The 21,358-nt window shown below is 44.7% G+C and overlaps 1 protein-coding gene across 8 annotated transcripts in view; it reads right to left on the minus strand.

Annotated features, from left to right (window-relative positions):
* Positions 1 to 3,128: 3,128 nt before the first annotated feature.
* zmp:0000001168 (signal-induced proliferation-associated 1-like protein 2) overlaps positions 3,129 to 21,358 on the minus strand; it is an 85,439-nt gene continuing 67,209 nt past the window's right edge. For 5 of the 8 annotated variants that reach the window (XM_052044981.1, XM_052044978.1, XM_052044982.1 and 2 more), the window contains exons 10-16: positions 20,240 to 20,443; positions 18,884 to 19,004; positions 14,534 to 14,711; positions 13,899 to 13,994; positions 13,053 to 13,119; positions 11,937 to 12,015; positions 10,648 to 11,482 (exon numbers count right to left, since the gene is read on the minus strand). In XM_052044981.1, the coding sequence (XP_051900941.1) occupies positions 11,321 to 11,482; positions 11,937 to 12,015; positions 13,053 to 13,119; positions 13,899 to 13,994; positions 14,534 to 14,711; positions 18,884 to 19,004; positions 20,240 to 20,443 (907 nt within the window). In that variant the 3' untranslated portion in view covers positions 10,648 to 11,320. Of the gene's footprint in view, positions 3,258 to 10,647; positions 11,483 to 11,936; positions 12,016 to 13,052; positions 13,120 to 13,898; positions 13,995 to 14,533; positions 14,712 to 15,124; positions 16,490 to 18,883; positions 19,005 to 20,239; positions 20,444 to 21,358 lie in introns of those variants that run through there. The other 3 variants (XM_052044985.1, XM_052044984.1, XM_052044986.1) reach the window with 3 other exon arrangements.

Below are 21,358 nucleotides of genomic sequence, written 5' to 3' on the forward strand. Positions count from 1 at the left end.
CGTTGAATTAAATTGGCTCACGGTACACCAACGTCACCAATTAAGATCTTAATCCATTTCCTTATGTCTCTCCATGGCCTTTCCATTCCTTCCTCCATCTAAATCTCACCAACATTCTCCAGCTGTGTAACTTTTTGAGGTCTCTGAGGTCCTCCATTTCTGGCCTCTTGATCGTGCTCATTTCCATCACTCCACCATTGGCTGCTTCAATTGCCTGAGCCCGGGGCTCTGGAATTCTTTCCCCAAGCCCCTAAACCACTTTCCTTGTTTTAAGATGCTTCAAAAAGTTTGCTGTTTTGACCAAGCCTTTGGTCACCACTCCTAATAAACCATTTGTGCACCAGTGCCAAACTTGGTCTGATAGAACTGTGAAGCTCTTAAAAAAAATAAGTGCTGTATATGCAAAATGTCATTAAAGTTTGAATATGTGTTAAAATGTTGTAGTAGGCTCGAACCCAGCCTGCAAGTAAGTGATGCTGAATTTTGACAAGTCCATTTCAGCTTCCAGTTCTTATCTGATCAACCTCAACAGGCATGTGGAACTAGCTTCTCCAGTACAGCAAAGCAATAGGGTTTTTGTTTGCAGCTGGTATGAATGCTGTGATAGGAGCAGCTCCATTAACCTCCCTCTCTCCAGTGAGAGCAAGGTTCCAGGATTTACTTCATGTGAATTGCTAAAAATAGGAGACTGTGACCATGAGGTCACAAGTCTACCGGATAGGATTGTTGGAGTAACCACCAAGCTTTGTTTTTTGTGGCTGTCACTCAGGCATCAGGCCCACCTCAGCCCTACCATAACCTCAAGACAGTGAGTGACAGCTAGCTATTGGATCGAGGCTGAATGACGAGTCAGAGATTGATTTGAAGGTTCTCGTGACTGGTGGGGTTTGTTCAAGGATTTGAATAGTGTAAGTATGCAATATGGATGCAAGTTATAGGCTATTTTAATCAGGTGGTTGAAGTAGTTTGGTCAGATGATTAACAGACACCAGAATAAAAACATAGATGTAAATTGTGGTCAGGTGAATAGATCCCTTACTCAGACTCAAGTTCCTGAGTTCCTGTCCCAAATACTTGAGCATATCAGTGTGAAATCTGGTAATAAGAGAGGCGATTGGTTGTGAGCTAACTGGAGTTCTGTCTGCTCTTTCAGGTGGAAATCAAGTGCCCCAAGGCCATTATTTCAAAGATTCACTGAGTCATAACGGCATAGAAACAGGGCCTCCAACACATCAAGTCCACCCAAGCACCCATTCATACTAATCCTACTTTATTCTCCCCACATTTCCATCAGCTGCCTCCAGAACCTACCACTCATCTGCACTCTAGGGGCAATTTACAGTGGCCAATTAACCCACCAATCCACACATCTTTGGGATGTGGGAGGAAACCAGAGCACCTGGGGAAAACCCATGCAGTCACGGGGAGAACATGCTGAAGTTGAGATGACACCTCTACCAGCTGCACCACCGTGCCATTCACAGAAGAAGTGTGGGGAAGTTCTCCCCATTGTCTAATATTTATCCCTCAAACAACACTGAGATTGTTTAGTAGTTACAACATTGCTGTTTGTAGGATCTTGCTGTGTGGAATTGAAACAGTGACTAAGTTGGCTCTGAAGCACTTAGGAACGTTTTGAGGTGAAGAAGGGTGCTATAGAAAGTCAAGTCTTAATTTTACACAATTCCTGATCTCAAATTAAGTTAATTTGAGTTTACATTGGCTTTTACTGATGTTGACCACAAGTGCCACCTTGTGGGCAAATCGAGAAATTGCTCCCAGAGGAGATCAGAATTCCTTGAGAAATCGGCCTTGTCACTTCCACACAGGTTCCCGAGCACTTCATACCAGAACGTGGCAGTTATTCAAGGCACATTAACTGACTGCTGTTGCTGGTTTCCTAATATTTTCTGGTGATAATTGACCCAGGACACAGGGGAAAACTCCTTGGTCTTCTTTGGAATTGGCCATCAGGTGGCGTAACAGTGATGCTGTCTCACAGCTCCAGGGACCCAGGTTCAATCCTGACTGTGGGTGCTGACTCTGTAGCATTTGAACGTCATTTCTGTGACTGCTTGGCAGTCCCCCAGATGCTCCAGTTTCATCCCACGTCCCAGTCATGCTGGTAGGTTAAATGGCCAGAGTAAATTATCCATTATTGCAAGTGGGTGGCAGGAGAACCAGGGGAGTTATAGAGTCATAGAGTTATACAGCATGGAAACAGGCCCTTCAGCTCAACTGGTCCATGCCAACCAAGATGCCCCATCCAAGCTAGTCCCATTTGCCAGCATTTGGCCCATAACCTTCTAAACCTATCCAATCCATGTACCTGTCCAACTGTCTTTTAAAAGCTGTTATTGTACCTGCCTCAGCCACATCCTCTGACAGCTCATTCCACATAGATATCACCTTTTGTGTAAGAGAAAGCTGCTCCTCAAGTTCCTATTAAATCTCTCCCCTCTCACTTTAAACCCATGCCCTCTAGTTCTTGATTCCCCAACCCCGGGAAAAAGACTTTCACCCTATCTGTGCCCCTCATGATTTTATACACCTCTGTAAGATCACCCCTCAGTCTCAGACACTCCAAGGAATAAAGTCCTAGCCTGCCCAACCTCTCCCTCTTTTGTGTTGAGAAACATGTCCTTTGCATTCACCCATACCAGCAGATGACCCTTGGTTTAACACCTGATCCCAAGGACATCTCTGGTAGAGCAGTAGTCCCTCACTGTGGTGCTGGGTTTTTGTGCTCTTGAATCTGGGGAGGTATACAAATGTGAACCCACCTCAGGCAAGAGGGAAATCAACTGACAAATGAGATTCCCCAAAACTGTATAATTAAGATTGATGTGAATGAAGGATTGGTGATAATATTATTGAGTTTCAAAAGCTTGCAAGAGAGGGAGTAGTGCAAACCTTCAAACTGCCAAGCTCCCCTCTCTCCCATGGTAATTGCTGTTCTCATACATATCCCTGCTTCCAAATACTTCTCTCTACCCCAGGGTAATCACTGCTTCCAACCCATCCTCCGGTGAGTAATAGCTATACTTCAAAACTCATCATTGCCCCCCCCCCCCCCAAATAGGGTCCACATAGTGCTTTGGAGATTAACTGAAACTGGAAATGCTTGTGCAGTGATTCAATAAGTGTATTTATTGCACAGGTATTGGTCCAGAGATCAACCAGTTATTGGTTATTCCTCATTGTGTGCATAGCTCTGGCTGATCTCAGGGTAAACGAAGCCATGGTTAATCCTCTTCCTGTGATACAAAAAGAAATGATGAGAAATATGCATTAATATAAGCTGCATATAATCGATTTCTGCCCCCTTCGCCACCACCCACCACAGTGCCATCTCAGCCCCATATCACCCATATCCTTAGTTCTTCTCTTGATAATGTATTATCTTCACCCTCAGCCCAATGCACTCTAGCCTAACCATAGCACTTGTGCTTAGCTCCACAAACCTTGGCCTCATTTGACAATGGGATTTTCTCAGCAGGAACACACAGACTAGTACTCAGCAAGCCATATCCTGCCATAGTTAATTAGTCCTCTCTACCCTATGGGCCATAGATCTCAGTTCCTTCCTGACAGGATGGGAACCCTATCATTGTACCTTCTTGCACCATCAGAATATGACACAAGGCAGCCTTGTGGATCCAAGCGTCAGTGAGACCTCACATCCCACCACCCCTTCCATGTTCTCGCCCCAACCGCTTACCACAGCATGTGGCAACAGGAAGAAACCATTCAGCCTTTGGAACTCCATCTTGCGCAAGAACATAAGAATCAGGGGTAGGAATATATTGTAGAGGATCGCATCGCCCAAGTATGTTATAAGGAATAGCAGCTACATATTTTAAAAAATATAAGAACAGGAACAGGAGTAGGCCATCTGTCCCTTTGAGCCTGCTTCACCATTCAGGAAGATTCTACCTTGGCTCCATTTTCCTGCGTTATCTCCATATTTCCAGAAATCTATCTCTATTTTGAATGAACTCAATGACTGAGCCTCCATAGAGAATTCCAAAGGTTTGGCTTTGAGTAAAGAGTTTCTCCTCATCTCAGCCCGAAATGGCTGACCCCTTATTCTGAGACTCTCACCCCTGATTCTAAACTCCTCGTCCAGGAGAAGCAACCACCTTGTAGAAATTTTGTAAGTTTCAATTTGATCAAGAGATTACAGGCCTAGTCTGCTCAATCTCTGTCTATATAGCAAACTTGCCTTCCCAGGAACCAAGTTAGTAAATCTTTGTTGCATTGCCTTTATGACTTGTACATTTAGGCATGGAGGACGAAGCTGTACACACTACACCAGCTGTAGGCTCTCCACAGTTGTATACTGTATAAGGAATTGCATTAAGACAGGTTTACTCCTGTACTAAAATCCTTCCTAATTGCTTGTTGCATTGGCATGCTTGCATTAGTGACTTGTATACAAGCACTGACCATCTCTTTGAACATTAACATTTTCCAATCTTTTAAAAGTAGCCTTGTAAGGTGGGACCTCCCATTTTCTATATAATATTCTGCCTGCCATATTCTTGCCCACTCACTTAGCATGCATATATCCCATTGAAGCCTTTTTTTACCCTCTTCCATACTTGTGATCTCATCTAATTTTTATTATCTGCAAACTTTAAAAAGTTAAATTGTTGATGTGAGTTGTGAACAGCTGACACCTAAGTACCAATTCCTGCAGTACCTCAATGGTCACAGCCTGCCAACAGGAGAAAATCTTGTTTATTCCCACTATTTGCTTCCTGTCTGATAACTAATTCTCAGTCTATGCCAGGATATGACCCTCATTTCCATGTGCTCTAACCTTGTTGACTAATGTCTTGTGTGGGACCTGATGGAAAGTCTCCTGAAAATCTAAATTCAGCACATCTACAGAAACACTATAGGAGCAGGAGTAGACCACCATGCCTGCCCTGCCATGCAATATGATCATGGCTGATCTATGCTAGCCTCAACCCTTCTGTTGCCTCTTTATTTTACTATCACGTTCTCAAAGAACTGCAGTAGATTAATCAAACATGATTCCCCTTTCACAAATCTATGCTGAATCTGCCCAATCCAATTATCCTTTTCAAGGTGTTCTGCTATCACAACATTCATTGTGGATTCCAGCATTTTCCGTATTATTATTGTTAAACCAACAGTAGGTAGTATTGTTGGTAGTTCCACATTTTGTTTTCTCTCTCTCCCCCATTTCTAAATAACAGGTTCACATTTGCTACCCTCCAATCAACAAGAATAATTCCAGAATCTAGGATTTTGGAAGATGATACCAATGCATCCACCATCTCCATAGCCACCACCACCGAATCTCTGGAATGTAGATCATTGGGACTTAACAGCTTTCAGTCTCCTCAACCTCACTGGTACTTTTTTTTTCTAAAAGTTATTTCCTTCAGTTCCTCATTCTTACTGAACCCTTGGTTCTGTATTTCTGGTAGTGCTGGCTATTGGTTTTGATTCCAACAGATTCAGTGAAAACTTTTACCCATTCTCAAATTTACTTTTGACCCCCTCCCCAGCACTTTTTCTGATGGGGTGAATTCCAGGTTTCTACTGCCCTTTGGGTCTGCTTCCTGGCCCCAAAATGTCTGGCTCCAATTTTAAAGTGATTTTCCCTTTGCTTTGGAAATTTGGTTTTCTTCCACCACCTCTATCGAATTCTTTAATCACCTTCACCTCAATTCACTCATGCTCAATCTTCCATACCAGTGGGGGAGCTGGTGAATGGGAGATGGAAAGATAGTAGGGCAGGAGGGAATAGACAAAGAGGTAGAGAAGAGAGAGTGGAAAGGATAGAGGAGGAGGGAGAGATAGGGAGGCAGAATAGTGGGAGGGGGAGGGAAGGGAGAACAGGTGGAAGGGGAGAAGGTGGAAGCAGAGATGGAGGGAAGAAAGGTGAGAGAGAGTTTTATCCTGTTGTATCAGACCTGGACCTTTACTCAGTATTTGACCAGATAATTATGTAGCTTTAATCCAGGCCCCGATTTTGTGTGTTTTTCTTTTTTGCTGTAAGAATAACCTAATTTAAAAGCACCAGCCTAACAAATTGACACGTTGTCCTTGGGGCCCAGGATTCATTCCAGCCCCTGCAGTGCCCATCGGTCACAGAAGAGGGGGAAGGCAGTGGGGTTGGACAGAACTCCCTGACAGCCTGTTGACTGGAGCTGTGAATGGCCACCTTGGCCATGCCAGCAACAGACTGTTGCCCTGACCAGCCCAGCCTCATTCAATGCTGGGTGCCCAGGGATCAGGAGTGAGAGTCTGAAATGCAGCCAGAGCTCCAGTTTGTTCCTAATACTAAACTAGCTGGCAGTATGGGCTGTGTAGAGGTTGCAGAGAGGCTTCAGGGGAAGGTGTGCAGGCTAACACAGGGGGAAGGACATGGCAGATGGAGTATAATGTGAGATTATCACTCTCATAGAGAAATAGAAAGGTGAAGTATTTTTAAATTGAGAAATTGAAACATATTCTCAAGGATCTGGGTGATATTTGAAACGGAGATAAATATATATTTAAAAGAATGAGGAATTAAAAGTTATGGGGACCTGACACAGAAGGGGATTTGAGGCCAGCATAGATCAGCCATGATCATATTGATCGGTGGGGCAGGTTTGGGGCCAAGTGGCCTACGCCTGCTCCTATTCTCTTGTGTCCTTGTACACTGAAAGGTACAGCAAACAATTAGGAAAGCAAAGCCTACATTGGCCTTTATGGGAAGAGGATTTGAGAACAAAAGTAGACTCGAGAGCCTCTTCCTTCAGAGTGCATCTGGAATATTGTGTATGGATCTGGTCTGCCTATTTAAGGGACGATGTACTTGCAATAGAGAAAGTGCGGCAAAGGTTCACTGGATTGATTTCAGGATCATGGTCTCAAAATAAGGGGCTAGCCTTTCATCAAAGAGAATTTCTTCACCCAGAGGGTGGTGAATATTTGCAGTACACTACTGTGGAGGCTCAGGCACTGAGAATATTTAAACGAGATGACAATAGATTTTTAGTTATTAAGTGAATCGAGGGATCTGGGGTCAGTGCAGGAAAGTGGTTCTGAGCCTTGATCTTACTGAATTGTGGAGCAGGAATGAGGGACCAAATGGCCTTCTCCTGCTTTTGTTTCTTGGAGACCAAGGCCTCAGCTGAACCGGTGGCACTGTGTGCTCCTCGTCCAGGGACACCCTGTTGTATGTATATATATAGAACGCAGGCTGCAGCAATTACAGATACCCTTGGTGTCCGTGGTTCAGCTTAAAAATCTGCTGCAAGGGACGATTCCATGCAACATTCTTCATCCCGTTCCCATTGTAAAGGGGGTATCCTGCCCAGTAGAAGAACCCCCCACCCCCTTGCCACTGGACAGTAGAATGGACCACCACGACATGTTTAGACAGCACATTTGGGCAAGGAAGTGGGGAATGTGCAGAAGCAGTCCAGGCAGGAAAGCCTGCCATGGAATGTGGACTGGCATGGAGGGTGTTTCCAAGAGACAGCTCAAGTTGTGTGGGACTGGCTCCTGAGGAGGGCATTGGGGCTTGGGTCTGACAAACGATTCCATGGTGGGATATTTACTTGTCATTTTTCAGGATCTGGTTATTACCCAGCCTCAGTTACTCTTGAGAAAGTGGTGATGAGCTGCTATCTGGTGAAGGTGCTCCCATTGTGCTGTTGGGGAAGGAATTCCAAGATTTAGACCCAGCTAAATGAAGGGTATATTTCCAAGTCAGGATGGTGTGCAACTTGGCAGGAGTATGCAGGTGGTGCACCAAGAAGGACAAGAGCTCTTCCTGCACCTAAAGCACTTGTCCTTCTTGGTGATAAGGATCATGAATTTGGGTAATGCAGTTGAGTAGCCTAAGCGAGTAATTGCAGTGTTTTGTAAATGGTACCCACTGCAGCCACTAAGCGTCATTGGTTGAGGGAATGAATAATTAGGGTGGTGGATAGCGTGCTAATCCAGTGGGCTCCTTTGTTCTGGATGGTGAGGAGCTTCAAAGTTGTTAGATCTGCCTGCATCCAGGCACATAGAGAGTATTCCAACACATTTCTGAATATGCCTTGTAAATAGTGGAAAGGCTTTGTGTCACTCGCTGGAATGTGTTGAAATCCATTACAGAGTCTGACCTGTTCTCGTAGCTACAGTGTTTACGTTTCTGGTCCAGTTGAGTTTTTGGTCAATGGTGACCCGCAGGATGTTAACAGGAGCATGGCAATGCTATTGTTACATGGTGACTTCTGTTGGAGGTGGTCAGTGCCCAGCCCTCTTGTGGCACAAATGCTACTTGCTATTTATGAATCTTGTCAGAGTAAGTAAACGTTGTGCAGAGATCGGGGACATCCTCGGTTCTGACATTTTGATAGTTAAGCATAGGACGCTGCCCTGATGAACTGCTACAGTGGTGTTCTGGGGCTTAACTGATTTACCCCCCGCACAGCTATATGAATTATGACTCCTACCAATTCCCTACACATCCATTGACTTCTGCTTTAGCAAGTCTCCTTGGCTTCCAAAAGCTGGCGGAGGACATAGATCAACTGCAGCAATGTCATCTGAGTCAGTTGGCATCCTTTGGTCCAATCATCAGATCTTGCCACTAAACTCTGTGCATCCTTGCTGGACAGGAGAGAGCCCAGTAATAGGATCAAGCCAGCTACCCAGCGAGCAGAAGGGTGCGGGGCAGTCCATATCATTGCAGAATCCGGATCTCTTTGTACATCTGCCACAGGGTCTGGTCTTCAACCCAGAATGGGATTCTGTAAAACACCTTGCTCTCAAAGTGCTCGGTCTTAGACCCCCCTGCTTCTTGGTTGATGCCTTTAATTATTCCTGACAGAAGAGACAGCTATGAAAACGTGCCCATATTTCCTCTATAGCTTTGAGAAGGGGTGGCTCCTGCTTTCTTCCTCAGTCAGCCCAGAACAAACAAAACAAATCCCAAATTCTCTTGACCTCTGGCAGCCATTTGGTAACATGTCAGTGTTCGACTCCACCCATGTGCACAGTGGGATGAGCTGCACTCACACCAGGTGCTGGTTTGACACAGCACCAATTACATAGAGCCCCTGAGACGCACACCTATAAAATGGTAAGACTCGTACCACTGGAGAAGATGAACTGACCACAGGGTCTAAGCACCTACCCTTGGCTTAAGTAGTAATAACAAAAATGTCAGCACAAGGAGAGAAGAATGGCAGGTAGGAAAAGGAATTTCTTCTTTCAGAAGGGAATGAATCTTTGGGTGGCAGAGTCATTGAATGTATTCAAGGCATAGATTGGCAGACATTTAAAATACAAGGAAGTCAAGGGACATGGGCAGAGAGTGAAAGTGTCAAGACCAAGACTGAATCAGCCTTGTTCTTAATGAATAGTTAAGCAAGCTCTTAGGACTCCTGTGTCATGTGCAGGGACAAGGTGGTCATAAATGATGTCGCCAGAGTTCTTGTGGACAATTGTAGCTGGGCAAGCATCTTCTCCCAGGTCTGCTGCAAAGCTGTTGCAAAATTCATGGTATAAAGAAAAACTTTCTTCACCCAGTAACCTGGGCCAGATAATAGGGGTGTGACAAGATGGAAGAAGAATCACTACAATCCTCATAGAATCTGACAGCCCCCTTCCGAGTATATTGTAGTGTCTTCCTCCCCAAACAACTTTTGTAATCAGCTTCCTACATACCATTTATAAAGTGACCTCCTCCTCTAACTGTGATACAGCTCTTCCTCTCTTGCCCATCAGCAAAAGTAATGAATCCCAGCAAATTTTTCTTCTCCAGCTCTCTCACACTATGCACTACAGCTGCTCCACATTGGCTGGCGATTAGACACTCGCAGTCAATCAACCCAGGCTGAGCCCTGGGAACATGTGATGGGACAGTGCAGAAGAAGCTTTATTTTGTATCTAGCCTGTTTTTTTCCCCTCTTGCTTTTTATCATGTAGTGCAGTGCCTTAGACATGTCTGAAATCTTAGAATTTGATTTCCCCACATGATCATGCAAATGCTGTTGGAGGTTTACTCAATTGGGAGGAGGAGCTAATGTCATAGACTCTAGACCAACAGAGTGGACCTCTTTCAGGAGCCTATCCTCTGCGCCCAAGCACTGAGTTTTGGGAGGGATGTACACGGAGCTGAGAGAGAAGGGAATCAGCCAGATCAACCCTCTCAACCAGTGGGGCAACAGATGTCGCGACAAGATCACACTCAGCCTGTGCTATCCCTGCCCTAGGTGTGTTTACGGAACTCATTGTGTTCAATCCTGCACCTCTGTGGATAAAACAAAATAACAAGAATATTATAAAGAAAGCAAGTTGACAATGTTCTTTATTTGAACTATGTTACAAAAAAAGCTGAAGGAAAACTTGGGGCAATTTCCTAAATCTATTGCTGAGCAGAACTAATGAGAGGTATCCAGGAGCCGAGAAGGAACCTCACACCCCCAAAGTACCTCTGGCTGGCATCCTCCCACACTCAGTGCACAAAACCAGTTGTGCAAGGAAGCATTTTCATTTCCACCCACCGTAATGTCTCATGCCTTCCGTGCACCCACTGATCATCATCAACACATTCAGCCCCAGCCATGCAGCATCTCAACAACTACTCCACCACCCATCCTCTCTCCTTCCCTCCACCCCGCCTCCCCCCCCCCCCCCCCCCCTTCCCAGGTGTGCAGGGAGAAATAAAAAGCACTGGCCTTTGACCAATTCAAACTGGAAGGTTTTCCCAGCGGTAGATTGAGAATCAATGTCTTTTTATAATTATTCAATATGTCAGTTAGTTAAAGGACATAGCTGCCAAGGAATTAAATCTTTCCATTGATCAAACTAGAGGAGGCCATTCTGCCCCTTTGGCTTGTTCTGCCATTTGGTTCCATTTAACTCCATCTTCCCTCTACATGCCATACTATACTCACGAGGTAGACAGGTTTTGAAGGACATAGTGATGAAGAGGGCGGGGGCGACTAATTCAGAGCATAAACAAGGACGCAGCCCAGTTGGGACAAATAACTATAAACATTGTTATTGTGCATATGAAAGGGCTCCAAAACAGGACTTGCAAAGAGCAGCAATTAAAATCATTGAAACACACAATGTCAGTGTGATGTTGCCAAGAGCATTTCCTAAACCATAGACAGATGATATGGCAGGGGACAAAAAGAAAAGGAGAAAAAAATTCTGAGACTGCAGCATGCCAGAATTGGAACATCCCAAAACAAAGTGAATTCATGCCAGTTATAATTGCCAACCTTTTAATGCCATTGAGACACAGGTCTCATTCTGGTAGAGGGAGTAACTCTTCCACCACCCTCCCCTAATTATGCAAGTTTGAAGGCTTTGGGTGGGCATTATGGATCAGTAATTCGGTTACTCTTAAGAGGTGGCACACCGTGGTCTGAGACTCCTGGTGCAGACGCTGATTTGTCTGTCGTAGCTGCTCCACCTCGCTCGCCAGCAGTGCTTTGTCTTCCTTCTCCTATCCCAAGATTTTCAAAACAAAGAAACAGAATTATTGTTGCAATTCAAGGCATCTACTTGACTTTTTGATAAACAGCAGTTACAAAACAATCCCAGAGCAGGAGCAGCACAAGTTAGATGCTGGGTTAAGCTTCCTCTGCACCACCCCATCACATTCTCCCAGGGCAGGTACAGCCCAGGTTACGTAGATCAACCACATGCAACATTGACCAACTGGAAATCAGCACTGGTTAGAGGCATCCACCCCGGGCTTTTAAGGCTGATGCAGTCTTCGTCCCTTCGTCCTAGCAGTCAGAGACTCATGTGGTACAATATAGGGGCTGCCTTGTCTCTACCAGCTCCCTCCCACTGCCCCCCCCCCCAAAAAAAATAAAGACCATCCTTCCCTGATTTTACACTTCTAGTGAGCTCCCTCAGGCTGAGGTGACAAGTCCTGACTCATGGCTTCTCACCTTCCTTAGTTTCTCATTCAGCTGCTTGACGGTGGCTTCTAAACGACACACCTTCTCGTTGAGACCTGTTGGAAGGGTGCTGGGTGGGGAATAGGTGAGATAATTAGACATGTAGTTCAGTCAAATCTGTTTAAGAAATTTGATTGTGTAGCTGTGTTTTCGATTCCTCCTTGACGGTGCTGAATCTCAATGTAAAATGGCTTACACACGCCACTAACTTCCCTCGCTCTCCTTCCCCTTTCACTTATGAATTCCAACCCCAACTTTGAAAAGCTATTGAAACATGGGAGCATTACAACTGAACCCTTTACCACAATCAACACTCACATATATATTCAGTGTGTTGGGAGGTATATTGGAAGTGGTCCTGTCATTGTTTCAGGAGCAAGAATCCTAACCTGTTTCTGTTGAACTCCAACCCACCTCTCTAGCACGGTGAGTAGTGGGGTTTACCATACCCTCAGCTATAGTCTTGTCCAAGTCACCTAACTCGTGCAATGGCTGGCCATGGAAACCATGACCCCCATGCCTCATCTCAAAGTGTTATTTCCCCTCATTAGATAAGACACTTTCCTCTTCCACTCAATTTCCAAACAGTAACTTGCATTGTCAGTGGGTATTGTGGTCAGCATTAGCCTCCCACCGCCACCAGCAAGAAATCCAGCCCCCTACTACCAGATGGCCTCAGCAGTTTGGCTATTTAAAAAAAGGAGAATTAAGAACACCCTTTCCCCCACTGACTTTTTCAACCTTAGTGACTAAGAGGATTTTAAAGGCAAACATTGAAAGATTATGATTGGGGCATCTGCAAAGTTCTCCTGATTTGGGAACTATTGTTTTAGATTGGGAAATTACAGCAGAAACAGAGGGAAACCTTTCTCCACGTTCTCCCCTCTTCAAGAATCCTTTAGCCACAAACTCAATCTATCTCACCATTCCCTACCCCATCTGGTCACCACCCCTTGAATCCACTGCTGGAGCCATACCCAGAGATTCTGCATTCTTTTTTTGTCTCAACCATTGATCCCATGAGCTCTACGGAAACTCGTACTGACTCGCTGCACCCCAGTCTCCTCCATCACTCCATCAGGCACTATCATGTCCCAATCAACTTACCTTGATTGGCTCTCTTCGCTCAGCTCAAGGGCACCAGCAGCCCTGGGTTCCTCTGTTGTCATCTCTTCTGGCAAAAGAAAACAAAGATTCATTGGCACACCCAAAGCTTAGTGTTTGAATTATTGTCCTCTGTGGATTGGGCACAGGCTGGGAGCCAAGAGCATGTAATACACTGGTACTGGTGCATGGGTGGCTGCCCTGTTTATGTCTGGGGTTACGGGAAATACTGTTAACCTATCAGACCAGCCTCCTATAGCTATTGAAACATGTGTTTGCAATTATTTTGCCAGGGGATCATTAACCATGGACCACAAAGGAATGGGGGGCCTCAAGAGAAAAGAGTCGATAACCTTGGGTAATAGAGCAAAGATCAGTGACGCAGAGCTCCAGTGGGAGGGCCATTGGGTCAGGACCACAGGGTTAGTGGAAAGGTCAATGACACAGAGATCCAGTGTCATTTACAATGACCTCTTATTCACTTATGGGATGTGACCGTGGTTGGGGAGGCTGAGATCTCTTGCGCTTGAGAAGCTGGTGATGAGCCACGTTTTTGAACCGTTGTAGTCCCTCTGGTGAAGGTATTTTCACAACAGCATTGGACAAGGAGTTTCAGTGACTATGAAGAAACAGCAATATTTACATGTCAGGAGGGTGTGCAAGTTGGAGGGGAACCCGCAGGTCGTGATCTTTCCATGCTCCTCTGCCTTTCTCCTTGAATTGAAGGTTAAGGATATAAGAGGTGCCATCAAAAAATCTGCCACCATTCAGATGTCCTCACTCATCACCCTACTGTCCAACATGAACTATATCTTGGCCACAGAATATTCCATTGTAAAAACCACTCACCTTCCAGGGAGAGGGACTGTACAAGGTCTTCACAGTATGAAGCAATGTCTGCCAGGGACTGCCACTGAACGTTAGAGACATCAGATGTTATGATATCTGAAACAAAAAGATAGGATAATGTAATATTCAGTAGACTAGGATGTCCGTCCATAGGAGGCACACACACTACTGAAAAATTCCTTCCTCCTCACACCCCGGATACAGTTCCAAATATGTCTGAGGCACTGTGAGACTATTCAGCCATGGGAGGCTTTGCCACCGTATCAAATATTGTTCCTTTAACAAGGTACTGAAGGAGGTTGCACATGGTACTCAAGCTAATAGAGTAACTAGTTCCAGGATTACTGGCCTCAATTGATGTAGGCAAGTAATTTGCATGCCTTCATCACCCACCTGACTACTGCCCTGCTACCTTCAAGGATCTGTACACATGCACTCCGAGATCCCTGGTTTCTCCACACCACTCAGTAATCATGCAGCAGTCTGCTGGTAACGGAAGTACCAGAACTGCCATCTTACCAGGACCAGTATTGCAGACAATCCATCAGTAACATGTTGTCAGTTTTGGACACATCACACATACTTCCTATCACACATATTCTTCCACTTCTCCCCACCACCCAGTCAGACATTACCGTCCATTTTGGCACCACTTGGCACGTTTTGGCTCGGACCAGCGAGTGAATAGATCAGTGAGGTATCACTCAGAAGGGCTTGCTGAGGGTCCTGGAGACCAGGATCACAAGTGCTTGGATTGCTGGGGCAACTCTCCTGAAGGGCTGTCCCAGGGAAAGAGCATCGAGGAGCAGCAACCTAGATCAGGAACAGAAATGTGCACAGCCATCAGAGATACAGCCCTTGCGGCCTTCCATTTGTGGTGAATTGTTCTGGGTTTTTTTGTAATGAAAATACTTACGCTACCTCAGCAAGGTGTCAAGCACAAAATATTACTTTGGTAGTCAGAAGCACCAGCCATTTTGCACCATGTGTTGCACAGTGGGATCGATGGGCAGCTAACCTGTCTTTTCAGTGGTGTTGATTGAGGGAGGAGTGTTGGCCAAGGACATCACTCCCCTGCTCTTCTTCCAATAGCGGCCTTGGGATTTTTTAACGTCCACCCAAGAGGGGCAGATGAGATCTCGGCTCCACGTCTCTTCCGGAAGGCTGCACCTCTGACAACACGGTGTTCCCTTGGTACTAGTGCCAGGGAGAGTCACCCTTGATTACAGGCTCAAGTTGTGGACTACATTTCAAGCCCACCACCTTCTGGGTCAGACAGAGGAGGGAGGTCGACAAGAGCCAAACAGTCACAATAGGGCACACAATGATGGGAATCGAGGTAAAACAGGAGGGAGTTCTATACAGAAAACAGCATTTAATAATCAGGGATGAGGAATCAGGGTTAAGGAATCAGGTAAGGACATTGATGTGGACAGTGCAAGTGGTGGAGAGGATCAAAAGTTAGATATACACAGACAAATATTCTAATGTAATAACACTCAGAGCAATATTTCGGCACTTAGGATCATTAAGCCCCGTTACCAGATGGTGTCATTATATTGACAGACAGAAGTGCCACTTTAAACAATATATAGAAAGTTATGCCTGTGTATAGAGAGAGAAATACAGAGTTTATAGCACAGAATCAAGCTATTCAGCCCAGCAGGTCCACACTGGTGTTTATGCTCCACATGAGCAGCCCACCCCATCATTTTTTTCTCTCTGTTCTTCCTCCCTTGTGCATTTTTCCAAGGTCCACAAACATTTCTGCTCATCACTCCCTCTGCAAGCAAGTTCCACATTCTCACCTCTCTCTGGGTGAAGGTGTTCCTTCTGAGTTATGTCCTGGATTTATCAATGACTACCTTATACTAAACCCTCTGGTTCAGGTCTCCCCTACAAGTGAAAACTCCCTCTACGTCTGTTTACCAATTCACCATCTTCAAGATTTCTATCAAGATAACTTGATAGAAATCTTCACTTCACTCCCCTGCATGTCCAATCTTCCTGATGTTACAACCTCTCAGTTCTGCTACCATCTTTACTGCACTTTCTCTGGGGCCTCTGAAACCCTTCTAATGTTGAGAAATCAGAATTGTACCCTAACACACATTGTGTTTTTGCATAATGCACACAGATCACTCTCAGACACCGTGCTATAGCAGAGTGAGAGACTGGAGGGCAGTGCACACCTCCAGCAAAACATCACTGAAAGAACCCATTAAAATATCTCACCAAAAAGGAAATAAGTTGATTCTTAATAATTACTGGAAAATAAACAAATAACGTCTGCTTGGATAAAGTCTTAAACTGTGACACACTCTTTACAGTGAAGGCCAAGAAATGATTAAAACTGTAATCTTCCCTTGCATCTTTCCTTCTGAAACACAGCAGTAAATATCACGTTTAAACAAAATTTCTTTCAGGTAATTTGTTTTAAAGGTAAAGAACCATTATTTCAGACCTGCCTCCCAATGGATGCGATGCTGCAGTCCCCTCCAGTTTCCATCTGTTTACATGGACAGTTGTAGAAGATTTGACAGAAATAATTAGAGGACCAGGGGAGCTGTAGCAGCCACTTAGGATGTGTTCTAAAATATAAAAATTCCACCTGGAAATCTGACCTCTGTTTTAAATTTCAATTATTGCAAGATAATAACAACCTTGTCACTTTGTTCTTGAGGCAGACCACAACATCTATAGTCTGCCTTTAAGAAAGCAAAATATCCCAAAGTGCTTTACCGAGCATCACCCTAACAAAATCTGACACAAGGAAACATTTGGTCAGGTGACCAAAAAGCTTGGTTAGAGAAGTAGGTTTAAAAAGAGCAGGAGGCAGCCAAGAGGAACCATCAAAGCTCGGAAGCCGGGAAGCTAAAAGGCATGGCTAGCAGTGTTAGATTGATGGAAATCAGAATTGTGCAGGAGGGCAGAGATATTGGAGAACTTTAAAGGAGGAGGAAATTACAGAGATCGAGTCGAGGGCAAAGCAATGGAGGGATTTGAAAACAAGGATGAGATTTTAAAATTGTGGCATTGCTCATTTGAAATATTCTCTTTTGATTCCTTTATTTTGGGGATGAAATTGAGATTTTGGAAAAGGTTAAGGGGGTGATGCTACTAGTTTAAAACCCCCTACATGCTCCAATCAGTTTTAGTAGCCAAGTCTATTTTCTTTGGAGCTCTGTAAGCTATTTAGTATTGTGTGATTCTATAAAATGGGTCAGGGAAAGAGCAAGAATCTGTTTATATGTTAATGGTACACCATCTGTAAAATAACATGGGGTCCAGATTATGTTCATTCTGGCAAAGCAGTTCAGTTTGGGAGGAAAACAATCTGGAATGAGCTTTCTGAAAGGGCAATGGTAACAGATTCAATATTAACTTTCAAAAGGTAAATGAATAGATACGTGCAAAAAGAGGAAGAAATTGGCATGGCTGTGTGACAGAGTGGGCAACTCTTTGAAGCCATACACAGGCCAAATGATTTTTGAGTGTTTGGTGCAACTTTTAAGATTCTTGAGCAGGGATTTATGAGAAATTTGCTCCGAAGGAGAACTAGTTAGATTGTTGGCCAGTTCTTTGTAACACCAGAAATGAGAAGATTGTTATGAAACTTCCCAGCTTGTGTGGTGAGTGCTGATTCACTCACAGCTTTGAGAGGGAACTGAACTGGTTTGTGGCCGAGACTGAGATAGTATCCAGCACGAGGTAGTGAGCAGGTACTTTCTGGACTAGGTTCGCACAGGCAAGTGCGAACAATTAGAGAAGCATTTTACAAATGTTATCCCCCCATTAAAGAATCATGTTTTCTAACAACAGCTCATATTTATCCAAGGAGACCAACAGTGTGACTTTTAGAGTTTATTGAAACAGGCTACAGACGCTCCATCCTGTTATGGCAAACGTTAAACACAATAGTTCTTCTTGCGTTATGTTGGGCCCCAACCCCATCCCATTTAGATTAGATTCTCTGTTTGAAAGTTTGCCGAAACAATGAGCTTGAATGCCTAGTCAAGATTGGTACATTAAATCATCATTGACCAGGCTGCTTCAGAGATACTGCTGACAACAGGTGGGGGATAACATTCTTGTCTTACTGAAAAGGCAGTGTCTACAATTTGTGGTAATCTCTGACAGGATTAATATCCAAATAACACAATGCCCACCTCACTTTCCAATCAAAAAAATACCACGCTGTCAAATCAATGGGTATGAGCTAAAACTAGTAACCAGATTTATTTACAATCTGAGTTTTATACACAAGTAGTGGAACACAGCATATTTCAGAGTACAATACTTAAAACCAGAAAAAAAAATTACAAATCAGTTCACAGAAGGCTTCAAAACACCCTCATTAGAACAAATTTATCACACAGCTTATAAACGATGGGATTTTTTGAATAAAGCAGTTTGTTTTGTAGACTCTCATGATGCAAATTGTAGCAAATTTTCAGTGCACCCTTTAAGTTCAAATCCCTAGACAGTAGCAAAGACATGAGCAAGCAGCACTGAGATTTGTACCATAAGTAATTCATTCGCGGTGATATCAACAGACAAAAACTTGGGTGTGGTAGTGTACCAATGCGAGACTTGGTATTAATGTCTAGATCCTACAACAACACTGTCTTCTTCCGAACATCCCCTCAGAGGTTCAGCAATGAGAGAAATGATGTGCGATTATTCCACAGTTTGCCAATCCACACAGGTAAACACTCCAAGTAGTCTCAGGATTTGTTTTTGCACGCCTTTGGCAGGAGTTGCAATTATAATGTAAATGACCTACCACCCTTCGAAAGGTTGGGTTCAAAGGTTAGTGGGATTTCCATTCAGGTACCTGTGGTCCTTGGTGGCAGGGAACATAGAACACACCAATTTCCAACTTAACTCTAACTACTTTGATAACTGTCCGAAATCAGGGGCAGAAAATCACCCTGTACGTCACAGGGTAAGAACTCTGCCCTCATCTTAGGTGAGTTACTGACCTGGGCGTCGTTGGAATCGAAGTCCAGTCTTCCAGGAGACGGTGGGCACTGGGAGTTTACAGCCAAAATGAGGTCAGGGGTTGATGTCTTGAGAGCCCTGGAGCAGGGGTCCCTCTCGTTCCTGAACAGACAGAAAGTACAGCCTTTAATCAGGAGTTATTGGGCTCGAATACTAAGTTCTCTAATCATACATAAATGTTTGACCTGCCTCAGATTTCCTGCTGCTGAAATCCTCATCTGTGCTTTCATTACCTCAAGACCGACTGTTCACCTGCCTGCCCTCACACTTCGCACCCTTCATTAACTTAAAACTTATCTCGAATTCTGTTGTCCCGCATCCTAACTCACACCAGGTCCCACTTGCCCATTACCCCTGTGCTTGCTTCTGGTTCATCAATACCTCAATTATAAATTCTCATTCTTGTTTCCAAATCCCTCCATGGCCTAACTCTCCAAGTTTCTGTTTACTTCAGACTTGTGAGACTTCTGCAATTCTTTCCTCTTGATCACCCTCAAATGTAATCACTCCACCACCAGTGGCTGATATTCACCTGACTGGGCCCTAAACTGTGGAATTACCTCCTTCAACCTCTATGCCTGCCCTTTTTCCCCCTTCATTAGGACATTCTTTCACACCTGTAACTTGGACCAGGTGCTTATCCTTAACCTTTTCTATTCCAGGAAATACAAGCCAAATGTGTGTTTGGGGTGGCATGGCGGCGCAGTTGGTAGAGCCGCTGCCTCACAGCACCAGAGACGGGGTTTAGTCCTGACCTTTGCTGTCTGTATGGAGCTTGTATGTTGCCCCTGTGACCACTTGGGTATCCCCGGGTGCTCCTGTTTCCTCCCACATCCCAAAGACATGTGGGTCGCTGGGGTTAATTGGCTGCTATAAATTGCCCCTAGTGTGTAGGTGAGTGGTAGAATCTGGGGGGAGTTGATGAGAACTTGGGGAGAATTTTTTCTTAAAATGAGATTAAGGTAGGATTGGTGTAAATGGGTGGTTAATGGTCAGTGAGGACTTGTGTGCTGAAGGGCATATTTCTCTGCTGTATCTATGATTCTGATTCATAGCTTATCCCTTGGAGTCCAGGTTTTATTGTGGTAATTCTATGCTGCACTTCCTTCAAGACCAATATATCCTTCCTGAAGTGTGGCACTCAGACCTGCTCACAGTACTCCAGCCATGGTCTAATCAGAGCTACATCTTCCCCCTTTGTATTCTAGCCCTCTATCGTAACATTCCATTAGTCTTTTTCATCATTTTCCTGTGGACCACAAGTGCTACTTGTACATGGATTCCCCCGCATTTCTTGGGACCTCCAGCCTCCACCACATTCACTCTCTGAGCAATACCTTTGGCCTTGAGCCACTCTCATTTCCAGAGAGCAGCTCCGTACGGTGGGGCTCTGTGGTCCTTGTGGACTGGTGCTCCTGGTCTCCTGGAGCGAGGACATCCTCAACAGGGACAGGCAGGGTGGCGCCAGCCCTGTCTCTGGCACCCGGTCGCACTTGCGCTCAGTCTCCTCGATTGACTTCCTGTACAGCTCGGAGAAGCTCCTTCAAAAATAGAAGGAATCTGCATTGATATTGTTCCTCCTGCTGCATCAGATCATACTGAAACACTCCGTCAAGTACCGTTCATTGAAGTCTGAAATAAAAATCAGGAAATGCTGAAATAATCAGCAGTCAGACAGCATCTGTGGAGAGAGAAAAACAGAGTTAACATTTCACGTCTGAGATTCTTCATCGGTGTTCTGATGAAAAATCTCAGACCCGAAAAGTTAACTGCTTTTCTTTGCACTGGTGCTGCCTGACCTGCTGAGTGTTAGCAGCATTTTCAGATTTGCATCTTATGCAATTTTTTTGATTTCCTTTTCAAATCTAAGCAGTGCTGTAATGTGGGGAAACACAGCTACCAATCTGTGCTCAGCAAGATCCCACAAGCAGCATAACAATAATGCTTTTGGTCACGGGATAAAAACTGGCCCCACGACACTGAAGGGAATTCCCGTGCTCTTCCTTGAAATGGTGATCATGGCACCTTTTACAACAGCCTGAGAGCACGGAATATAGTCTCCTCCAAAGACAACACATCTATCTGGGAATGTTGACCTGGGTGAGTGGCTTGAACCCTCAGTCCTTTAACTCAACGAACAGCAAAGTAAGCAGGAAGCTAGTTTCATCTGAGTGGAATGGCCCATCTCTGGGCTTTATGGGTAGAATGCCTCCCCCATGCACACAGTCCATTCATCATCCCCACTGCCCAAAGTTCCTGCCCCCACACCCTGAGGATTGCATCCCCAGCCACCCACTCCTCCCCACAGCCTGGTCCAAGTCTGCTTCCTCTAGTCATTGTGAAGGTGGTGAGTGGCGGAAATCAAAAGTTTCAAATCACTAAGGTAGATCACAGCCCAGAAATATTCACCTTCCTTCCCACTCCATCCTTCCAAGCCCCTAGATGCCAGGTGCCCA

Source organism: Pristis pectinata, chromosome 38 (genome assembly GCF_009764475.1).
Source record: "Pristis pectinata isolate sPriPec2 chromosome 38, sPriPec2.1.pri, whole genome shotgun sequence".
Lineage (NCBI taxonomy): Eukaryota > Metazoa > Chordata > Chondrichthyes > Rhinopristiformes > Pristidae > Pristis > Pristis pectinata.